The sequence below is a fragment of the Thermobia domestica genome, chromosome 3 (genome assembly GCF_964235325.1).
Source record: "Thermobia domestica chromosome 3, izTheDome1.hap1.1, whole genome shotgun sequence".
Lineage (NCBI taxonomy): Eukaryota > Metazoa > Arthropoda > Insecta > Zygentoma > Lepismatidae > Thermobia > Thermobia domestica.
The window spans coordinates 71958347-71980017 of record NC_137456.1 but is presented as its reverse complement, the minus strand read 5'-3'; the positions used below and the strand labels follow the sequence as shown (position 1 = coordinate 71980017).

General features: G+C 36.2%; 1 protein-coding gene across 3 annotated transcripts in view; it reads left to right on the top strand.

Annotated features, from left to right (window-relative positions):
- Window positions 1-3153: 3153 nt before the first annotated feature.
- Window positions 3154-21671, top strand: part of Not3 (CCR4-associated factor Not3) — a 79418-nt gene continuing 60900 nt past the window's right edge. The window contains exon 1 of one of the 3 annotated variants that reach the window (XM_081751090.1): window positions 3154-3577. In XM_081751090.1, the coding sequence (XP_081607216.1) occupies window positions 3553-3577 (25 nt within the window). In that variant the 5' untranslated portion in view covers window positions 3154-3552. The remainder of the gene's footprint in view (window positions 3578-21671) is intronic. The other 2 variants (XM_081751089.1, XM_081751091.1) reach the window with 2 other exon arrangements.

Sequence of the window (21671 nt, the reverse complement as noted above, 5' to 3'; positions counted from 1 at the left end):
AAAAAAAATATAAGTTACGACGCTGAATCTTCAACCTCTTGTTGATATTTACTAGTAAATTACAAATTAACTGCCCACACTAATGTTTTGTGAAACAAAATCACTGATAAAGGAAGTCAGGTGCTCTTGTAACACTAGTCCACCAACTTGTATCTAGTAATTTGCTCTTGTGTATTTGAGGAACACACACTCGTATATTTACACTAGTATCATAAATATATGAAGAAGTATTACCACTCAGGAAGCTTTGAGGAATAGGCCCGTGAAACTTTAAAAAAATAATCTTAACAGTAATAATTTCTTTCAAAATACTTTAACACATAAAATGTTCACAATCACAAATCAGTATATGAAAATTCCTTAATCCTGCTCACAACTTTTCTAACCGGCGATCGTTTTGAGAGAAGAATTTGTTGACTTCGGAAACATACGTTGTTGCCGCAAAGCAGGTAGTAAATCTTTCGAATAGAATTCAGAGTGTACAATTTCACATTTTCTTTTTTCATCTACGGTACATGTGTGTACTATAAAGTATTCTTGGTTGCTTCAGTGAAAATTTATCTGTTGACATTCATGAATTTATAGCACGGTTTAAAAGAAACTTGTTGGGACATGGTATAAGAAGGGATTGTATCATGAGGGACGTGCTAGAGCGTATGGTGACAGGAAAGAGAGGGAAGGGCAAAGGAGATTACAATTAATGGACGATATCAAAGCAGAAAACCGTACGTGAAGACGAAGAGGCTAGCGGAAGACCGTAGAGCATGGAAGCTTCTCAGTTGCAACAAGTGACCTGTCAATAATGGTGGAATACCTATGATGATGATCATAACATTCAAAACTATAGTACATAACTAAGACAAAACTGAAAAGCAGGTTGATTCGGCTCATTGAGAGGCTAAGATAAAGGGTCCTCTTACAAGGAAACCGATTCAAGTGTGACACGAAATTGTGGACGAGTTTATGCGCAAACGAAGTGTTTTTGTGTACAATTAAACCCATTAGAGGGAAAAAACCCTTGATCTCAACCGTTCCGGAGATATAGAGGAATAAGGGGAAGGCTGGTGCTCCGATATTTTACGAATTTTTGAATATGTAGGCGATACTACAAGTAAAAGAGACTTTTAAAAATGAAGAGTTCCTTTATCCACGAAACTGTAGTAATACGTACCCTTAGACACGAGGGTTACAAAACCGAAGAGGCCATAAAACTTCCAGGGAAAGAATGTTTTGGAGGGGGAAGGCGAAAATACCGGATTTCCATTGTTACCTGAAATAGGTATGTAAGGTGTCTAATATAGGTTTCTTGGTGCGCTGAATCGAATAAAAGCATCATCAATCCAGTAGGATTAAAAATGTAAAAAATGGTGGCCGTCCGAACTTTCCAAACATCTATAATTTCTACAATTATTAACCGATCGGAACTGTATGTAATATTCAGTATATAAGACGTACAAATTTTCCTTTTTAGAGGGAAGATACTGTTTCTGTTTACTGAATCATACTTTGCGTTTTAATATACGCATGTCACACAGTTACACACTGTCATACTTACGTTTGCAACAATATGTGTTTATGTTTCAAATTATTTGATTTGTTTTTCTACAGCGCTTTTTCACGGAATACGACCTTGTATTTTTGTTCACATAATAATGTCTCTCTGTTACTTTGGCAATATAATTAATACATTTTCATATCACCTTTTCTCATTTTCTACGAACTAAAGATCTGATATATTAGCAAGTAAAATCATACAATTTTGTTCTTCGTGTCAATAGCATTTGTTATTCCTCACAGCCCCGAGTAAAAGCTACCCCACTCACCTCAACATTCAACATCACTTTCATTCGCTGTGGTGTATCTTTCTTAAAGTTTCAATGCAATTTTCAAATATATTCACTCGCAATATAACCGAAAATCCACAAAATATTAGATCACCAGCTTCCTCCTTACCCATCAATATCTCCGGAACGGCTGAGATCAAGGGTTTTCCCCTCTAATGAGTTTAATTGTACACAAAAACACTTCGTTTGCGCACAAACTCGTCCACAATTTCGTGTCACACTTGAATCGGTTTCCTTGTTAGAAGGGTTGGGATCCTCCCACATTGTGGAATCTTGAGCCAAATGTAGTTACGCCCCTGCTAGAGAGACAACACAATTCCTTTTATTCTTACTCTCTTCAAAGCATAAACTTTCACAGCTACAAAGCAACATATACGGTTACTTAACAGATATAACATTTATTTGTCCTTTTTATGAAAGCATTTTCAACTTGATCTATTTTACTTCCTATTCAAAGATATTGGGTAACACCATCCCTTCGTCCTCCGCTACAGACGCTCTTGCAGGGAGATTGTGGAAAACGAGATTTTAGTGTCTTACAAAAGCATCGAAAAATATTTTTGTGTCTGATTTTTATGTAGATCATGAAAAAAAAAAAAAAGATATTTTAAATTCGAAACTGTGGAACACAGAAGTATATGAAGTAAAAATGTTTCGTTATTATTACTATTATTATGCAATATTTAGATCAGGGGCGTCATTTCAGATTTTGCTTGGGGGGGGCAAGAGCACCACCGACATAAGACTTTCACGTTTTGTACTAGTATATTAATAGACAACCGATTAAAGTATATGTATTCCTCAAACTCTTGGGGGGGGCAATTGCCCCCTCCTGCCCTCCCTAAATGACGCCCCTGATTTAGATGTAAAGAAGTTCGCGTGAGTGCATGTGACATTCGTTAAGGGATTTGCATTTAATCTTTTCTTTTCTTATCGATTTGTTTATTATTAATTCATTATTTTTTACCAATGCATATCTCAGTTGCGACTTAGTTGATGTGTTACATTAGCAACTTCAAGAAATTACAAACAAAAATCCCGGCTATTAACAAACAAACAAGTCATTTATCTATCCATATTCTCTTAGACTTCAATAATAAGAAATATGTGAATAAACAAATATTTTGCTGCAATATTTTCAGAGTTGCTTCGCATTTCTTTCATAATTCAATTTTAGATTTACACACGTTTTTTGAAAAGGAAAAAAGAAATAATAGCCATAACTATCTTAGCAAACAAGAAGTTCATGCAGGTGCGCAGCATGAACAGCTGATATTAACGATTGTCATTTATTTGTTTTGCACGAAGCTGTCGAGTTTGCGCATTTTGTCGTGGCGAAGCGTATGTAAACGATATTTCGAGTGTTTCCGTTTTTTCGAAGACTTTTTTCTTCGTTTATATGCAAGCTCTGATAGAAATTATGACTGGGAACAATGTTTTTATAGAATATCGGGACTTTCAGAGCCAATTTTAGTACCAGAGTGTAAATACTTACGGATAAAATTGCTCTCTAACTTTTTCTTCTGGCGGAAGAATTTTACCCAGTCTGAGTAGTTCATCGTCTGTAGAAAAGGCAGCCATCTTGGTCGAGAACAAAGCTTCAGCTGCATAGAGTTTATCAAAAAAATAATTGTTGTTTATCACATTGTGCTACTTATCTGTATATTTAGACTATGCACGAATTATTGTCCTATATGTTTACATAGCTATGGCTGCTACTAGGAAGTTACAAGGTAAGAAAAATCCATAAAAAATCAATTACAAAATATGACCTCTTACCGACCTGTTTACTGTTTTCTAACATACGAAAACATTAGTTTTGGTTATAGCTGTATGAAAAATGAAAACAATTCCCCAAAAATTATTAGGATGGCTACACAGTTACAGCTTGGGCATAATAGTTTCGTGGCATTTGTGATAATTTAGCCGTAAGGCGTGAATATAAATGCAAGGTGTGCAAACTTAAGGTTGATCCTATTTGTTTTGTAAATGCCATTGTATTTTTTTTCTTTGGGGGGTTCGTTCATTAAAGGTACAAGGGCTACTACGCACATATTATTATATTATATTTAGTAAAAGCTTAGACGAGCCAGTTAAATTTTGCGGGAAGTCCTTTTTCTTGGGACATTGGAAACAATGGGCCACTGTTATTGTAGGATAACCTTTTTTTATTTTTTAAAATTTTAAAAAAGTTCTAGGGTGCGATGGAAATAATTTTCTAATACATTTCCGTATATCACCAATATATGCGGTAATAGACGCATTGAGTTCTTCGGTGTATATTTTGTCAGCGTCCTTTGTGTTTACTTCCGGAGTTTTTTGTTACGCATTCTTAGTAGGTACTTCATATTATAATCATATTATATCAGAAATGTTTACTGGAGCATTATAAATACAGTAATTAATTCAGTTTGAAGTCAAATCAGTCCAGTTTTTAAAAAGAATGTATACGGTATATACGGAAACTGGAGTTAAATGTCTGACATTTTCCACGTGAATTAATGATAAAAGGTGACGTTTTGGTCATCATGTGGTATTACCTTGTAATAGAATAAAATTAGCACTCAAATCAAAATTTATATGAAACCTAAGTGTGTTTATAATGTTGCAAGTGTAGAATTATCAACCCTTGCACTAAGAAATAATATTGTGCATACACAGTCCATTCACATCAGTAGTTCATTAGATTTTTTATGTATAGGTGTAAAGTAATGGAGTAATGATATTTACAATGAAATAGACTAGCTCATTTCATAAATTTTGACGTGTACGTTTTAAACTGACATAATTTTTAATTGTAAAATCACGGTATAGCGGACCATATTTACAAATTGTCACTGATTGGTGTACAGTGCCATCATGGTGACTTTTTTAGCTTTGTGTTTTTATTATTTATGTTTAGTTTGTATTAAAAATGATCAAGTAAATTGTATAGGCTTGGGTCATGTAGTCACATACCGTAGCTACTGTCTGTAGTCATGACAAGTGACGCTTAGTATACTTCCATGAACATGCGAGAATGTAAAACGAAACGAGTCTGTTTCAATAGTTAGCATAGTTTTGCGGAATATTCCGAAAGTAGAATTATAGGTGTTAGGGCAGTGAAGAATATTTATTCAGAGCGATTGAAAATCGAAAATAAAATTACACCGTAGATATTCCATATTCAACTTAATACTGCGCTTTATTAATATTTACTAAGTAATTCATTCTTGTTTTTAATAATTTAAGTATTTTTGACTTAAATCAGTTTATAATGCAATATTACTTTCAAGAGGTGTACTATTCATCATAAATATTTAGTATCCTTATGAGCAAAAGTACATCACGGAAAATGCCAATACGAAAGGAATAAATCGAACCTTTATGGCTATCAACGCCACTCGTTTTCTTTTTTGTTAAATCTGAATGAGAAGCTTCATGGCGTATGAAGTTCGAAATAGCCTAATTGAAATATATCTAATACAGGTATTGTCTGGAATGTATTTCAGACCGAGACGGCGATATGGTCCTGCAATTCAGCTCTTGAAGGCGAGATAGTGTGGTGGGTAGCGGCCTATACTGTGATCGTTGATCGTACATGATAGTATGCGCACCCGTTATCTGCACTATAGTCTACGTCACCCGAATTGGGATGTGGCATCAGCAAATAAGCTCGCAGTACGCTGTTACTAAACCTTCAGGGAGGAATGTTACTAAACCTTGTGGATAATTGTTCATAATTATCTACAAATAAGAACAAAATCGATTATGAATGATTAAATTTCTCCCTGAAGGTTTAGCAACAGGGCACTGCAGCTTATTGGCTGATGCCACACACCAATTCGGGTGACGCGAACTTACAAATCTCTGTAGAGGTTCGGATCCTATATTAATAATAGGTCACGTCAATTACTTCGGTGTTACCGTACATAAGGACAGGAAACACGAAAACTTACTTCAGTATTGGCTTAACTTTAGAGGTGCACCTACAAAAAGCAGTTAAAACATCAAATATTGTTAACTTTTAAAACACGACACCATGTTTTTGAAGCATCGAAACCTTTCGCGTCTTGCAGATAGTGTCACGAACTTCTACATATAATTTCTCGTATTAAACTTAACTTTACTCCCAAGCTTACACACCTAAAGATCACGAAAGAACTCCAGATCACTATTTTTCACCTCCTTTCTCCTGTATATCTTCCAAATTTTTAGTAAAACTTAGGGGAATCACTGAAGTTAACCCTCAGTATTAGTTTAGAGTAGCAACCACTAACTTGGTTGTGAGATAAAAATAAAATTTTTCAGTGTAACGACACAGTTATGTATTTTTTGGCTAAAGGAGACTGATTATTAATGGAGTGTAAAATTAAATTTTTTGTGCTCTCCAACTAGGAATCGAACACTGCGCCACGTGCGCCAGAGGCACACGCACTAAGCACTAGACTAGCGGGAGAGACTTATACACAATTAAAAGTATACGCAAAACGTAAGAGAAGGTTCTAGAACAAGGTCCTCCCGTATAGTTTAGTAGCTAGGTTGATTCCTTTCTGTGCCAGAGTTTAATATTTAATTCACATAGTATTGCCGAGCGAGCGTTAGCGAGTGAAGGCGGGTTAGAGCCCCGCAGGGCTCGTTGTTTTCTGTCTTTATTACAGCTAAATGGGAAGGGGGACTTGTGTTCTAGAACCCTGCTAAAACGTAACATATGCACCTCTACTCTGTAAAATCCTCTGAATTATCCTACTAAAGGAAACAAAGAGCACTAAACAGGTTAATGCTGGTTGTCTAAAATAAAAGTTATTGAATAAATAGCGTGATTGAAAAGAAAAGGATTCTGTACAATGTGTTTTTTAATTCAAGTTGGCTTGAAATTTCTTAATCCTGTTAAATCTGTCCATATCCAGTTGAATATCATCATTTGCAAAAGTTCCATTGGAACCAATTGCGCAAATGCGTTTTACGCTTATCCACTCCAGCACGTTAGATTCCAGTGGGATCAGAGGGTAATCACCATGGGAACGCTACGAATATGATAACGTTTATAGCGTCTCGGAGATCTGTAACCAGAATCCAACCGAGAAGTGGATTAAACAAGTCGTTTTCAACCGACTGAAAAAGTAGGTTTTGTATTTGACTTGTATGCATGTCGGTATTGGAATATCTGCAATTATGTCTGAAACCAGTAGATCGATGTTAGTGATACGTTCACAGATTTGTTCAGAGTAACCCATAGAAGGATTTAGTCGTAATCTTCGTGATTTTACCCATGTTTATGTCGCCTTTAAATTTTATATATTAATTAATTGTCGCCTGGAATATCTACTGCCCCTTACTCTAAGGTAGCCTAAAGTTATTTGTTGTAATATGTAACATCTAGAATATGATTATGAAGAGCTTGTTTTGGCTTTGGGCGATACGTGACGCTTTCAGCCAATGTGAACATCGTTTTTTGCTTATTAGTATTTCAACATTAAAGAAAATAGGTTGGTTAAATAATTACTAAAAATAGTCTTGCCAAGGTTCCAAATTTCATTCAAAACTCATATAAAAGAAATTCTTCCGATAAAGTGCCTATTTCTGTTTTCTTATACTTATGAATATGAGCAGGGTTGGCTGGTTTAAACCAAAAAAGAAAAATAAAAGAAAGAAAAATGCTTTAAATCGTATGAACTTCATGGTTACGTTTCCACATAACATACCATCTGCATTAGTTTCATCTCCTTTTCACTTTTTAATCAAGGCATCCCATGTATAATTCTCGGTCGAACCACAATCTTTCTTTCAAGTGTAAACTAAGTAGCGATTCAGGTGTCACTTTAAGCGAAAGTCTTCTTCTTACCTCGGCATTACATAAGAATGTTAAGCCTAAACACACGAAACGAAATCAAATTGTATGCCCGAATGAGATTTTGTTTTATAAAGAAACCTCGGTTGCATAAATATATTGATAGAAATTAGCAAAATTTATCGACTGCCTATGTAGCTTCCAACATTAGCTTTTATTGGACTTTCAGTTTTAATTTAATTGAATGATATCTACATACTAAATTTGCAATTGGATACCTCAGTTTTATCATACATATTATGATACGTTGATCATAAACTTTTAGGCCTACATGCCAAGCGATAGCGAGACTTTAGCGTTACTGCTTTGCATTGACACGGGATTTTCTCAATCTCTAAGGCGGGAGTTTCCCGATTTATATATAATTCTGTATAATGATTTCACTTGTGCAAATGTGTATCTTTTTGTCCTTCTGAAATGACTCTTGACAGTTATCTTAACAATTATGTCAAGATCAGTACAACGTATTTTTGTCAGGAGTCCTTCGTGAGTGAGTCGGCAGACTCATCGCATTTGTGGCCAATAGTCCCGGTTTTGAGTCCAAATGGAGAATAATTTCCCTCGAATGTAAGCTGAGAAGCGGTTTGGATTCCGCTTTACACTTATGTGACTCCTTCCAGCACAACCTCGTTGCTGCATAATAACACCAAGGCGAAACAAACTTGTTTCTATCCATATGTAATGTAAATACATAGATCAAATTATTTAAACCAAAAAAGCCTGTTTTTTGGTTTTTTTCAATAAAAACCATGGTTTTTGCCAACCCTGAATATGAGGCTGGTTCTCGGCACTAGTCTTTTCAATTTGGCTCGTTTCCTGTGATCACTGGATAATGTTCGAAACATAACCTGATATTTCAAATGATAACTTCTCCAAATATTTTACTTACTTAATCGAGCATGCCTTAATAAAATTTGCATGTATGGTGAATTGTAAACTTTGTATTTGGCAGAGCTAACTGACGATTGCTGCCACATGGCATCACTATTGAACCAAATTCTAGCCTGTAAGGTATTTTTAAGTTTCAGTTAGTCCTGTAACCGTAATGTGTACTAACAAAGAATTATACTCAGTACTTCGTAAAATCTTTTTATTGACATTGTCTCTACATATTGTAAATTGATGTGTAAGGATCTTCAAAGGTGATTAATATTAAATATGAATTAATTTGTCTTTGACAATGGACTTCGATACAATCCAAAATGTAAAACTATCGCCAGAAAGCTTTTACAGAATGGTGAATACTGTTCTTTGTTAACGATATACTGTACCAGCGCAATAAAATGAATACAGTGTTAAGGGAATTGGAGTAAGGTCCCTTGTCACTAAAACCCATTAATGGTGTAGAACCATTGGTAGGTCGGATCCAGAAATAGGCTGGCGATACGAGATACGGTACTACTAGATTTCTTTTCTTTTCTTTTTGTTTAATTAATTAATTACATATACTGAGAGAACAGTCATCCTGGCAATCCCAATACTCACTTCATATGATTTATAGGCCGTGTGCTGTACTTCTTTTATGTGACGAACCCTATCAAATACAGAACACCTAAATATAACAAAATTTCTGAAGTCGCTGTCTGCACTATTATGATCCAATTTTGATGCACTAGCTATGTTTATTATTTAAAGTATTTCCGTTGCCAGTAAGGTATTCACACTATTAACACAAAGTAGTCACGTGTGCAGTACCGGTACTTCAATTGGAGAAACTGCAATATAAGTAGACAAGTCTGAAGTAGCTGAAACAGTACCAGTACTTACCCTTCTTATATGCTTTTCTTTTGTTTCAATGTACAATCTGCTTCTTTTTTAGTTCCGTTGCTGTCATAATACGAGGCAGTTTATGTTGAAAGTCACATGACACTTAGTATTCGTGACCTATCGAAGTACGTATAACGATTGATACGAAGGTGACTTATAGCGACAGTTACAATGGACTTCAGTCATTGTAGTCTTGTTGCTAGACAGTGATGCAAGGTACCAGTCATTCGATCCAAGTAATAGCATAATTGTCTGACTGATCAAAGAGATCGCACCATTTCAAAAGTGGTGATAAAAATGTCAGTGGAACTTAGTTCTCGTAGGGTCTCGTAATGTGGCGTACGTTACCTGGCAATGTTGCGACAGTACCATCGGATGCGATCGCTTCCTTCAAGCTTCTTGTCACTGATAACTAACTTCTCTTTATGGCGAAAGAAATATTTAGGTTTATCACTGCGTAAACAAAAGATCTGTTCTTTGTCAGTCCAGTGCAAGCAATCACCCAATGAAATGAGAAAAATCACATCGGATATTATTAAAGTTCGTACTGACCTAGGCGTCCGTTTTGTCAGTCTTTACCGTAGACGTTTCAGCGACCTGGTTGTCTAGTACGACTTCTTTAATGAATTTTTACATTGCTTGAAGAAGCATCTTACTGGTAGCATTCCTGCTGTAGAATAAATAATTTCAAAACTATCTTTTTACTAGCTCTTATTTACTTCTTTGCTATAAACACACCGAAGGTCTTGTGATGCATTGATCAGAGTTTTCTTTCGTTCTCCACTTGTATTGTCTACTTTTTACTGGGTTCAAGCTCAGGAATGAGAGCCAGTATATCTAAGCTGTACACCAAAAATTTATTGGGCGTACATGAAAATACGTTTAAAGGAATAAATTAAGTCAGAATAAGATGAAAGCTCTAATAATAATAAATTCTATAGTGCAGCAATGTTTCTGGTAATGTGATTCTTCAGACAACGTAAAAATTCCTTAAAGAAAAGAAGTAGCACTGAAGAAAGCCACAAGCCGATCACTGAAGTATCTACTGTAAAGATTGACAAAACGGGTGCTTAGGTCAGTCCAAACTTCATTAACAATAGAGACAACTATTGTTAGCCATCTCCCTTAGACCCTGTCTTATGTTATCCTCCCATTTTCGTGGTCTGCTCGATCTTTTCCTCACAGCATTCCCAACTAGAACTCTACACCTTGTACGTATACCTGATCCGAACGACATGCACTGTCTCCATCTTCTGTTAGAATGTCGAACTTCATATACGTTAGTATATATTGTGACGATATAGTGAAAAAGTATGAACGTCCTACGAATATCCAGAAGTAGCCTAGAGGAGACTGACAATAAGTGCAAATGAATGGTGAAGAAAGAATCTGGTAGGATGAGAATTCGGAGGAAACGGGACAACTCCCAAAACCTCGTTGACAGGGTTGTACAACATGGCTGAAGGTAGAGTTTCACAGTATAAATTAGCTGCGTTAATTGAGTTTACGTGTGGAACAGTACCGGTATGTGCCCAAATGTGATAGTCCCAGGGTTTGAAAAAACCCGGGTATTTTTGAAAAAACCCAACCCACCTGGGCCCATGTGGGTTTTTTCGAAATATTTCAATCTCTTTGGGGTAAAAATGTTAAAATATGATTTACATTTTATGAGTGTCATTGTCACAACTTGCAACAACTTTCTATTCACTGCTGTTTTGAAAAAATGCCGCCATTTTGAAATTTTATATTGGATCTCCGAAAAAATCTATACAGCAAATTTAGAAGGTCTTGTGCTTCTACCCTCAAAATATCAACTTAAAAAGTCCGAAAATTGCACCTTGTAGCATGTATACCCGCTATTTTGAAAAATGGCCGCCATTTTGAAATTTTATGCCGCCAAAATATATACAGCTAATGTAGTCTCTCGTGCTTCTACTTTGAAAATTTCAACTTTGTAGCGTGGATATCAGCAGCGGCGCAAATTTGTCTTCAACATTGGGGGGGGGGGGGACGGGTAAGACGGATATATGTATATATATGTGCGATGTACAAAATATTTATGAAGGCGAAAAACAATGCTGGGGAGGATTACCCATGTCGGTCCCGGCGTCCTCCACAGGGGACATAAAATATGACGACATTATTATTGCTTTATAACTTTAAAATCCGACTGGCAACATTGAAAACTGTATACAAGGGATGATCCAAATATGATCATTCCCTGTAAACAGTTTTCAATGTTGCCAGTCTGATTTGAAAGTTGTAAAGTAATAATAATATCGTCATATTTTATGTCCCCTGTGTGGGACTCCCGGACAACATGGGTAGGGGAGCAGAGTTGTCTTTAACATTGGGAGGCGGTCAGATTTGAGGTATAAATTTCATCTCACATTCCTTTGTGACAGTTGGACACAAATCATCACATTCCTTCCTAAAAGACACATTTCCAATCGGATTATTGAGGGGGATAGTTCCAAGATTGTAAGAGATATGTCCCCATCATCCCCCCGGGATTTTCGCCAGTGGATATCAGCTATTTTTTTTAATAAAAGCGCGTCATTTTGTAATTTTACGTTGGTATGCTGCCAAAATCTAAACAGAAAATTTAGGGTGTGTCTGGTTTGTATCCTGAAAATTTAAAAGACCGAAAGTTGAACACTGTGTAGGAAAGGCAGACAAACGAACAAATGTAGAACGAGTTATCCTAGGAGCCTCAGTGACGTTCGCCAAATATGAATACCAAATAGCTATATTAATTTAAAACAAAGACATAATTCATCAAAATGTCTTAAATATTTTTCAACGTAAAATAAATAGTCTTATTGTTGAAGTTCACTTTCGATGCTTTGTGCATTCAATTACGGGAATTACCCGAGCACTTGTTGCAAGACCGTTCTTTTCCGAAAATTAATTTAAAACAGTTAACAAAGATAGGCCTATAATTCATATTTTATAAAGTAAATGTTTCAAAATGTCTAAAATGAAATAAAATATCCTCCAGCGTAAAATAAATAGTTTTGTAGTATTGTTGAAGTATTCACTTTCGATGCTTTGTGGGTTCAATTGCGGGAATTTCCCGAACACTTCTTTCACGACGGATTTTCTCTGAAAATGCAGCTTGCTTTACTGTACATCGAAACTTCCATTAATACTGAAGTTCGAATGCAGCACTTGAAATAGTAAGTGTTACGTAGTCTTCGGAGCTCCGAGCATTAAGCTTCTTAATTTTGACAAGAATTTTTACGTTATTGCTAGTGTTGATTCTACAGAATGCTTATTTGAAGGCTAGCAACAAATGACTGAACTTAACTGTTGTTGTTGGAAATCCAAATTTTACTGAATACTTTTGTTACCATCAAAGGTAAGAAATAATACTAATAGTTTTACTAATGTATTTACATATTTACTGTTAGTACCGGCACCTATGACCTTAAACCCGTCAACGTATGAGGGATAACGTCCCTCGGCGGTGCCGAGTCAGGAAACACACTATTCGTGGAAAGTATTTTCTAAAACATACAATCGCTTACTTTACTTCAAGTAGGCTATAAGCATAATCCACACATTAATTTGTTCTACAATTATCTCAAGCTAAGGTGAGGGTTTTATTTATTTATTCATTCATTCAGTGCATTTAGAGCTTTATAAAGGTCTTATGTTGAATATTGTTGTCTATCTTAACATGAAAGCATATAATTCGCCCAAAGAAAGTTTAAAATCTGATAAAAATAACTTTCAATGTGATCACCTTAGTTGTACCAATAATACACTAACAAGAAAGTCAAAAACCCAGGTGGGTTTTAAGATGGGTTTTTTCAGGTGGGTCCAACCCGAAAAAACCCGGTGGGTTTTTTCGGGCTGGGCCCGCTTGGGCAAACCCTGGATAGTCCCACTACCATTTGACAGTAATATGACCTTCCTTGCCGTAGTAATTGAGTGATGTTTCAGTTGAGATTCATACAACCGATACTGTATTTCGTTGGTTGAAATGTTGTGACGAAGGAAGTCTTATTGTTTTCGTTAGTAACTATTCAAATTGGAATCTTTTCAGTATTCCACTTATAGCAATTCTGCACTTCGTTAAGGTGGTGTGGCACCAGTTTCGCCGAAGGTTTACGCTTGCGAAGACTTAATATTAACATGCATGTAGATACATAATGAGTGATTATCTTTTCCAAAAAGGGTGAAAATAACTTTTAAACTGTAAAATTAAGGCTACGAATAGCCAGTGTTACTGTAAAAAAGGAAATGAAACTTTTTGTGAGACGGATGATTATTGAAAATGAGTGATTGTGAACTTATCTAGGAATTATGTATACCAAAGCTACACCTAGTCACTAGTTCAACGGGGATGGTCAATGTTACTATAGAATTATTTTTAAAGAGTTCCTCCTAATCTACAGTTACTTGGGTTTGTTCAAGTCAGAAACATACATTTTCGGATTGCACTGGAATCTCTTTGCTTTGGAACAAGCCGAGTGTTTTTCTGTCATGAACAGAGAAAGAGCATAAAAATTTGAGACCCATTTAGAACATTAGAATGTCAGGAATCTCTGATTTTTAAATGCTAACAATAGCCTATCGCGTAGTAAATTGGAACAGAAAAAGAGAACTTCTTTAACGTGGGGTTCCACGATTTTTATTAGTAATATGGAAACAAGGGCATTTTGCACAGTTTGTTAATGCACTCTTTTATATTTATATGAATTCCATAAGTAATTTTATTAAAATCCCATAACAGGAAATAAAAAGGAGGAAATAGTGAGCATTGGTGAATTAATTATGTCGTCACCTGATAGATATGTCAAACATGTATATTTGTAATTGAAGACTCGCTGTAGAAAACAATGTAAGTGCCAAAAGCAATAGTTACGGTAACAGTAGAGACAAAAGATAGTAAATTGTGCCCAAGCGTTACAAAATAGAACACACTTCCTTAGAAATACAACCTAGCATATAACGAAGTATGGAAATCTAACTAAGGCATAAAATTATTTAAAAAAATAAGTGAAACAATTTCAAGATTGCACTTATATTGTTTTCTACAGCCGGGTAATAACCGGGTTCTAGATAATAATAAAATAAAAAACCTTCAGAGATAGCCAACTTTTTTGGCCAAGGCGTTTCTTACATCTCTAACTGCACATTATTCTGTCAAATTGAATCACGTTCGTGCTTGTATCAAGCGGATCCCTTTAAAATTTTGGAACTGTAATACTGAGAACTAAAAACGTTTCGTCCACGGCTTTCGAATATGCTCTGCTTTACGAGACCCACGAGGGGCATTTATTGAAATCAGAAGTGTCTTTGGTATCTATTTATGTATAAATGGGTCATAGCCAAAGTGGACTCAAATAATTCGTATCTTTATTCACTTTTCTTACTGGTATGCAAATTAAGTCATTGTATTTCTTTAACTTGGACTAATAAAAGTCGTGGTGAACTAACTGGGAAGAACATAGACTGAAAGTATTTGAGAACAAGATCTTGAGACGAATATTCGGACCCAAGAGGATCGGGAATGGGAAATGGCGGAAACTTCATAACGAGGAACTACTTAATTTATACGGTTTACCCAACATTGTTAGGGTCGTCAAGTCTAGGAGGCTTAGGTGGGCGGGTCATGTAGCTAGAATGGAAGAAAGTAGGAACGCTTTCAAAGTCTTGACTGGAAGACCAATCGGAAAACGGCCATTAGGAAGACTTAGGCGCAGATGGGAGGACAATATTAAGATGGATCTCGCAGAGATTGGAATACAAAGTACAAACTGGATGCAGTTAGCTAAGGATAGAAGTCAGTGGAGAGCTTTTGTGAACGCGGCATTGAACCTCCGGGCTCCATAAGCCATAGAGTTAGTGAACTAACTTGGGCTAAATTAGTTCTGTACTGCAGTATTTTGAAGTTGTCCATATGTACCTAGGTAATTCCGTTTAATTGTTTCACTCGTGTAGCTGTTTCTCTTCTTGTCCTTCTGAAATGACTCTTGACAATTATATTAACAAGTATGTAAAGATCAGTATAACGTATTTTTTTATCAGGAGTCCTACGTGAGTGAATCGGCAGACATATCGTATTTGTGGCCAATTAGTCCCGGTTTCAAGTTCAAATGGAGGACAATCTCTGTTGGATGTGAGCCGAGAAGCGGTTTGGATTCCGCTTTAAGCTTATGTGATCCCTTCCAACATAACCCGGTTGTTACATAATAACACCAAGACGAATCAAACTTATTTCTGTCCATATGTGATGTAAATACATAGAGCAAATTATTTAAACCAAGAAAACCTGGTTTAAACAAACAAACAAAAGAGTTTTTTTGATTTTTAAAGTAAAAACCGTGGGTTTTGCCAACTCTGCAACGTAGCGTAATGGAATATTAAAGCAGCTTCGTGATTGGGATATAGCTATATAGCCCACTTATTAAGGAACGTTATTTTAGGATGGTTGTGGTACGAGCTACGTAAACAGTGTTCCTCAAGGTGTTCTGTAGGTAAACAGTGTTGCTCAAGGCATTCGTAGTATCACACTGTCGTCGCCGTCTACAGCATTCTGTCTCAAATTTATGTTCCTCTCTGGTCTTCATTATGTTGACGAGCTTGTGATTTATTGTCGCTCCCGATCAGGATGGTTGGAATTTTCTAGAGCCCAGAAATGCCTTGTTTTTTGGTGTGGTGTAAAATCCACATAAGAAAACCAAAAAAGCCCATCTCCAAAAATATACTTCGAACGTGGATTGAAATGATAACCATAATGTGATCATAGTTATTTTTCTCAGTTGTGTTTCTCAGTATACGCCTAGTTTCAGAATTTGCTTTAAATACGTATTTATCCAGGAACCATTGAAAAAGGACATATGCGGGTTTACAAGTCTCATTGCAGACAAATTTGTGTGATCGGCCGTTTGTTTGTATGCATTTCTGCTGTTCCACCATGGCTACCGAATTCGCGAAGACTTGACTTCTGTTTGGTGTGTGACAACAAACAGCACAAAAAGTACCTAGGAATACCAACAAGAGTTCGGAAAATTGCTAGAACAGTAACCTAATTTTAATGTTTTAAATATAGGTGGTTCCAGAAATGAGATTTTTGTTGGATGTGTTTTTGTCACAGACAACAGCTCAGAATATTGTCTTCATCGCCTTTGTTCAGTAATAGCAGTTAAGCTTGTTCTCGATTATGCACTTCAGTTTTCGAGATGTCACGTGTTTAAGTACACTGGCTCGCAAAGGGTTATTATTAATCTGCAGAGCTTTGTACTTAATACGCTCTCGCATAAGACATTCGTTCGAGATGACGTCAGCTACAGCAACAAGGCTGTTTTCGTCGTCTGCTGGTTGCTGAGACATGTCTGCATTCGTGAAATGAGCGTACATTTTTTTTTCAACTTTGTGACGTTATTTCCTCTTGTTTTCTGAAACATTGGGCAGTAATAAAGGATTTTAATTTCCCATTCTAGACTCCTTTGTGTGTTTTCTTGGGACATACTCGTAATTCTTTATCTTTTTCTTATATTGTTTCAAAAATTTCAAAATTCCATTTGAATTTATTTTACTCTTGTATATTTTCTGTATTCGTCACCACATGTACTTTGTCTAAAGCAACCTCTTTGGATACGTCTGTACACTGAGGTTTATGGTCATGTTAATACTGATAGCTTATTTTCCTAACAATCAAACAAACACACAAATAAAAAGATAAGAAAGAAAACAGCCTTTAGAAAATGATGGATCCTTTTCACGTTGATTCAGACTTCAGAGAGAGAAGTTTATGCGTTCATCAACGTTGTTCTCGGAAAGTTTTGTTGTAGTTAAGCATGCACTGCACGTTGGACTCTTTGAAGCTGCCAACACCAATGCTGATTTCTCTTATATCAGTAGCAGTTTTACTCGAGGTCCCTATCCCGGAATAAAGTGATGAACTCGGAACAGCCGACACCTCTCTCGTTTCGGAGATAGAAGTGTGTCCTCAGACTTCTAACTAGAGATGCAAAAAAGCCGCTTTTTTGAATCGATAGTTTTTTTCACATAAAAAGCTGCTTTTCTTTGGGAAAGAAACGGAAATTTTGGCTTTCCCCCCTGATTTTTCTATTTAAATAGCTTTCTTATAGTATATTCTATAGTTAAATACGATTTCGTGACCTAAATGTCATATTTCGCTCTGGAATTCACCATCATGATGAATGGAGCACATGTTTTATGAATTAAAGTACATATAAAGTACGTAGTAATTGAGAGTAATTTAGAGGCTATTTAACCTCTAAGTTGTCGACATTTTTTTCTTCTCTACATCATTTCATTTTTAATTATCCGTGTTTCATTTCTTAGAGTTTAGTACTCTAGCTTCTAGCACATAAACTTATGTTTCTTAATATATCCGTCAGAGCGTACGTTTTTCAATATATTCGTCAAAGTGTACTTCCACATTTCTATTATACTGTAACTGTGCTATGATTTAGCAACAATCTTCCGGATACAACCGTGATTACCATTTTATACAAATAATAAGTAGCGGATTTAGAAAAGTATTTTTAGGAAGAGTGTCTCTGATTAATGTTTGGTTTTCTAAAAATCGCTTTTCTTATTTGGGAGGAGCTTGAAGTTTATGATTACAGGCATAACTAATATTTCGTTTCGTTTATATACCTAGGTATTTAGCAATAATCTTCCGAATACATCTTTGAAGACAATTTTATACTGATACTCAGTGTCAGATTAAGAGTATTTTGGGAGGGGTTTTTCTTACTAATGTTTAGTTTTTCTAAAAATTCCTAATTTTTATTTGAGGAGAGCTTGAAATTTATGAAAGAATGCATAACGAATATTTCTCTTGCTTTATAAATTCGGTAGTACTCTAGCGTGTAGCACATAAGTTAAACGTATGTTTTTCAATATATCCGTCAGAGCGTACGTTTTTCAATATAATAGGATATGGAGGAACAGGCTTCAGTCCAAAAGACACTTCCTCACTCTAACCACCTTCGGAAATCCGTCACTGCTGGTAATTAGTAATAACAACGATTTGAAAACAATAAGAAAGGAAATCGTAGAACTCACAGTACACACAGTATCTCTATACTTACAGATGGAATTAAGAAAAAGTTTTATCAGAATGGTTGAGGGCGGGATTGAATCTCAGACTTCCCAATAGAAGTGCAAAAGCTAACCACTCACTCATGGTTATTGTGCAGTTGTGCTTTACTTAGCTTAAATGTGTTCAGTAGTTTTTCTTTTTCGTTCGTTTTTTGTTTTTAAAGGGAGAGCTCCATAATAATATGTTAAAAATTCAGAAATCTTCAGGACTGAGTAAACCGTAATGCTGGTTATATGTAGACTGAATATAAGATCCGTGCTAGGTACCAAAACGAAAATACTGAGTAAACAGCCTAGATGTTACTCCAGAACTGATGGAACATATAGGCACGCGCATTCTTCTGGGGACTATTTGAACTACTTCCACAGTGAATATTAGATAGCCAGTTTTGCACTGAATAGTGTTGGGCACATAGGCAACATTTTTACATTAAACCGAACTTTTCCATTTTTGACACTTAGCACGGATTTTATATTCAGTCTACATATATTCTAGAGCCTTGGAAATCACACGCTCAGATAAACAGTTTATTGCGCATATGATCCTAGAAAATTCGGTACTTTCCCGATTCTAAACCAATTCATGGTTTATATCTGAGGTTTTGCATTATTATCTGCATCAACCACTAATTGAGTTTTGGTGCTGTAGAGAAGCGAAACAGTCTGCTTTATCAATTTAAAGCAGAATTTTGAAAAAAGCCCAAAATGTCCCAAGCAAAAAACACAAAGCAGAAAAAAACTTTTTTTTTTTTTTTTTTTTTTTTTTGAAAACAGCTGTATTTTACCGAGGCCTTGCATCTCTACTTCTGACTTACCTGTACTGCGGTGATGTGAAAATTCCTTATATTTGTCTTAGAATATATCCTTGTAGGTTGTGTAAGTGTGACTAACAAAAATGTGTTAAAATGTTAGGATTTGTCGAATTGAATAGACAGGAAGGAACCCATTTTATTTATTCATTATATTTACATAATAGTAGTCGAAATGGCGATTGAAAGTATTTCATGAGAACCTTCAGACGTTGTTTTCAATAACTATGCAGAAGGGTAAGTCGCGTATATGTGTCCAAATTAAACTCGAAATTACCATAGGAAAAGCTACGGCACCACCATGTGTCTTGACAATAGTCCTGCATCGCAGCTATCATTGTAGGAGGGTTCTACGAAGCACAGGAAGTGAATCTACTGTCATTTCTTTACAAGCTTTCCACAGAGACTCGGGAGTGATGAAGCGAGGCGAAAAAATATTCTTTTCTGGAAACAAAATCTTCTGAAATCTATAGCACTGGCATCTGGCGTCTTTGCCGGTATAATGGAACAAATAACCTTGATGCCAGTGGTTGTCTCTATTTGTTACAGGAATATGTGCAAAGAATGAGATATGTATGTGATAACTCCGTGTATCTTAGTACAGACGGACTTAGTTTTTGATATTTCCATTCAGTCTTCTGTATAAATAAGTGTATGTTACTGACATGCATAGTTAATTTTACAGTTGCTTTTAGCTTTTACGAACAGTGAACCGTCCATTGTATCTGGATTCCCCAACGGCCATAAATCCTTTCGATAAAGTTTCCTTGCAATGACGGAGGAATTCTGGGAGGACGAAGTGTAAGTTTTGGCGAGAATTTTACCATAAGCGAATAGATAAATCGAAGCTTCATCCAGTATAGCTACGCACTTCCACGTGTCACCGGATAGATGACATTCGTAGAGGCGTACTTAGGTAATGTCCCTGGCACTTGAATATCTTCCGAAGATTTAATTTGTCGCGCAAGGTGCCGTTCTCTGAGATACGTGTAGCCGAGTGGCCACCACACATGTGAGGGAGGGGGTTACTGAAGGGTCATTTGGCTCAACTTCTGAGACACATGTGGAGTCACAACACTACATTGCACGATCACATTCGACACTCTTTAGTGGGGAACTAATAGCTGGAACCTTGTAGTTTTTTATAGTTAAGTATGTTCTTGATATTAGCCGATCCTATGGTGCATCCACTTTCTTTTTGTTCTTGAATTGGAAAACTGCAACCATATGCCCTTCCCCAAAACCTGTTCACTGTGGGAGTCATGATGTACACACAACATATTTACGATAGCGAAACAGTACTGCAAGCTCCTACCTTTTCGTTAAGGTTGAAACAAACCAGTGCAATTGATACTATGCATATGGATGGGGATTGAAAGTTAAATACGTACGCATATGCGACTTAATCTTCTGTAGCATAGAAGGAACAAGAAGAATAACGAATAATCATAGGAATGACGAAAAAAGCGAAAAACTAAATTAACGATCCATGCTTCTTTTTAATGACATTGTATGTTTTTCACTATGACTATTAATGCTATGATATTATGTAACAATAGTGTACAGAAGGTTGTTCGGTCTATTCGGACCGATTTTGAAGGATACTCACCTTATGAGTAACCTCGCCGCTACCACCAATTGTGTTCTGTTGGGTTCCCAGGACTGTTGGCTCTCGAACCGACATCGCAATTTTTACTGGAGCAAACTCCAGCGAAACATGAGCAAGGGAATACGGTCACAGTCTTCCATCCAAATTTTCCGGAGGCCAAGGCCCCAGAAATCTCTTATTGGACTGACATCAGGGTTCTTCATAGGAATGTCTTGGAATAGTGACACACAGAATTTCTAACTCTCGTTTCATTTCCTAATAAAAACGCAGAGACATTCTGATGGTATGACTCGAAGCTTTGTACATGTGAATCCTTACCTGGTTGGCGTCCGCACCATACAATTGTGGGATGTCAATCCGAAAGATAGATATCATAATGGATTGCTGGAAATATATTGTATTCACTTTCCAGTTTTCATCAACCTTACACATAAGGAATTTTACCGTAAATCTGTATCCCGTAAAAACATAAATTCGAGTGGAAGACTTTCATGGCAATGGCGAACGAAGTTCCAGCAACCCTTGAAATCGCCATCACGGTATATCTCAGCAAGATTGTGCGCACCAACAGTGAGATAGGTGTATGCTTCGTCCATTGCAATGACTGTCTATAATTTGGATCCCGGTAAGTGCTTTTTATACAGTCGGTTTTCGTTCTGCAATATGCAGGGTTGGCTGGTTTAAACCAAAAAAACGGAAAATTTTCGTAAAAGTGTAAGTGTTAG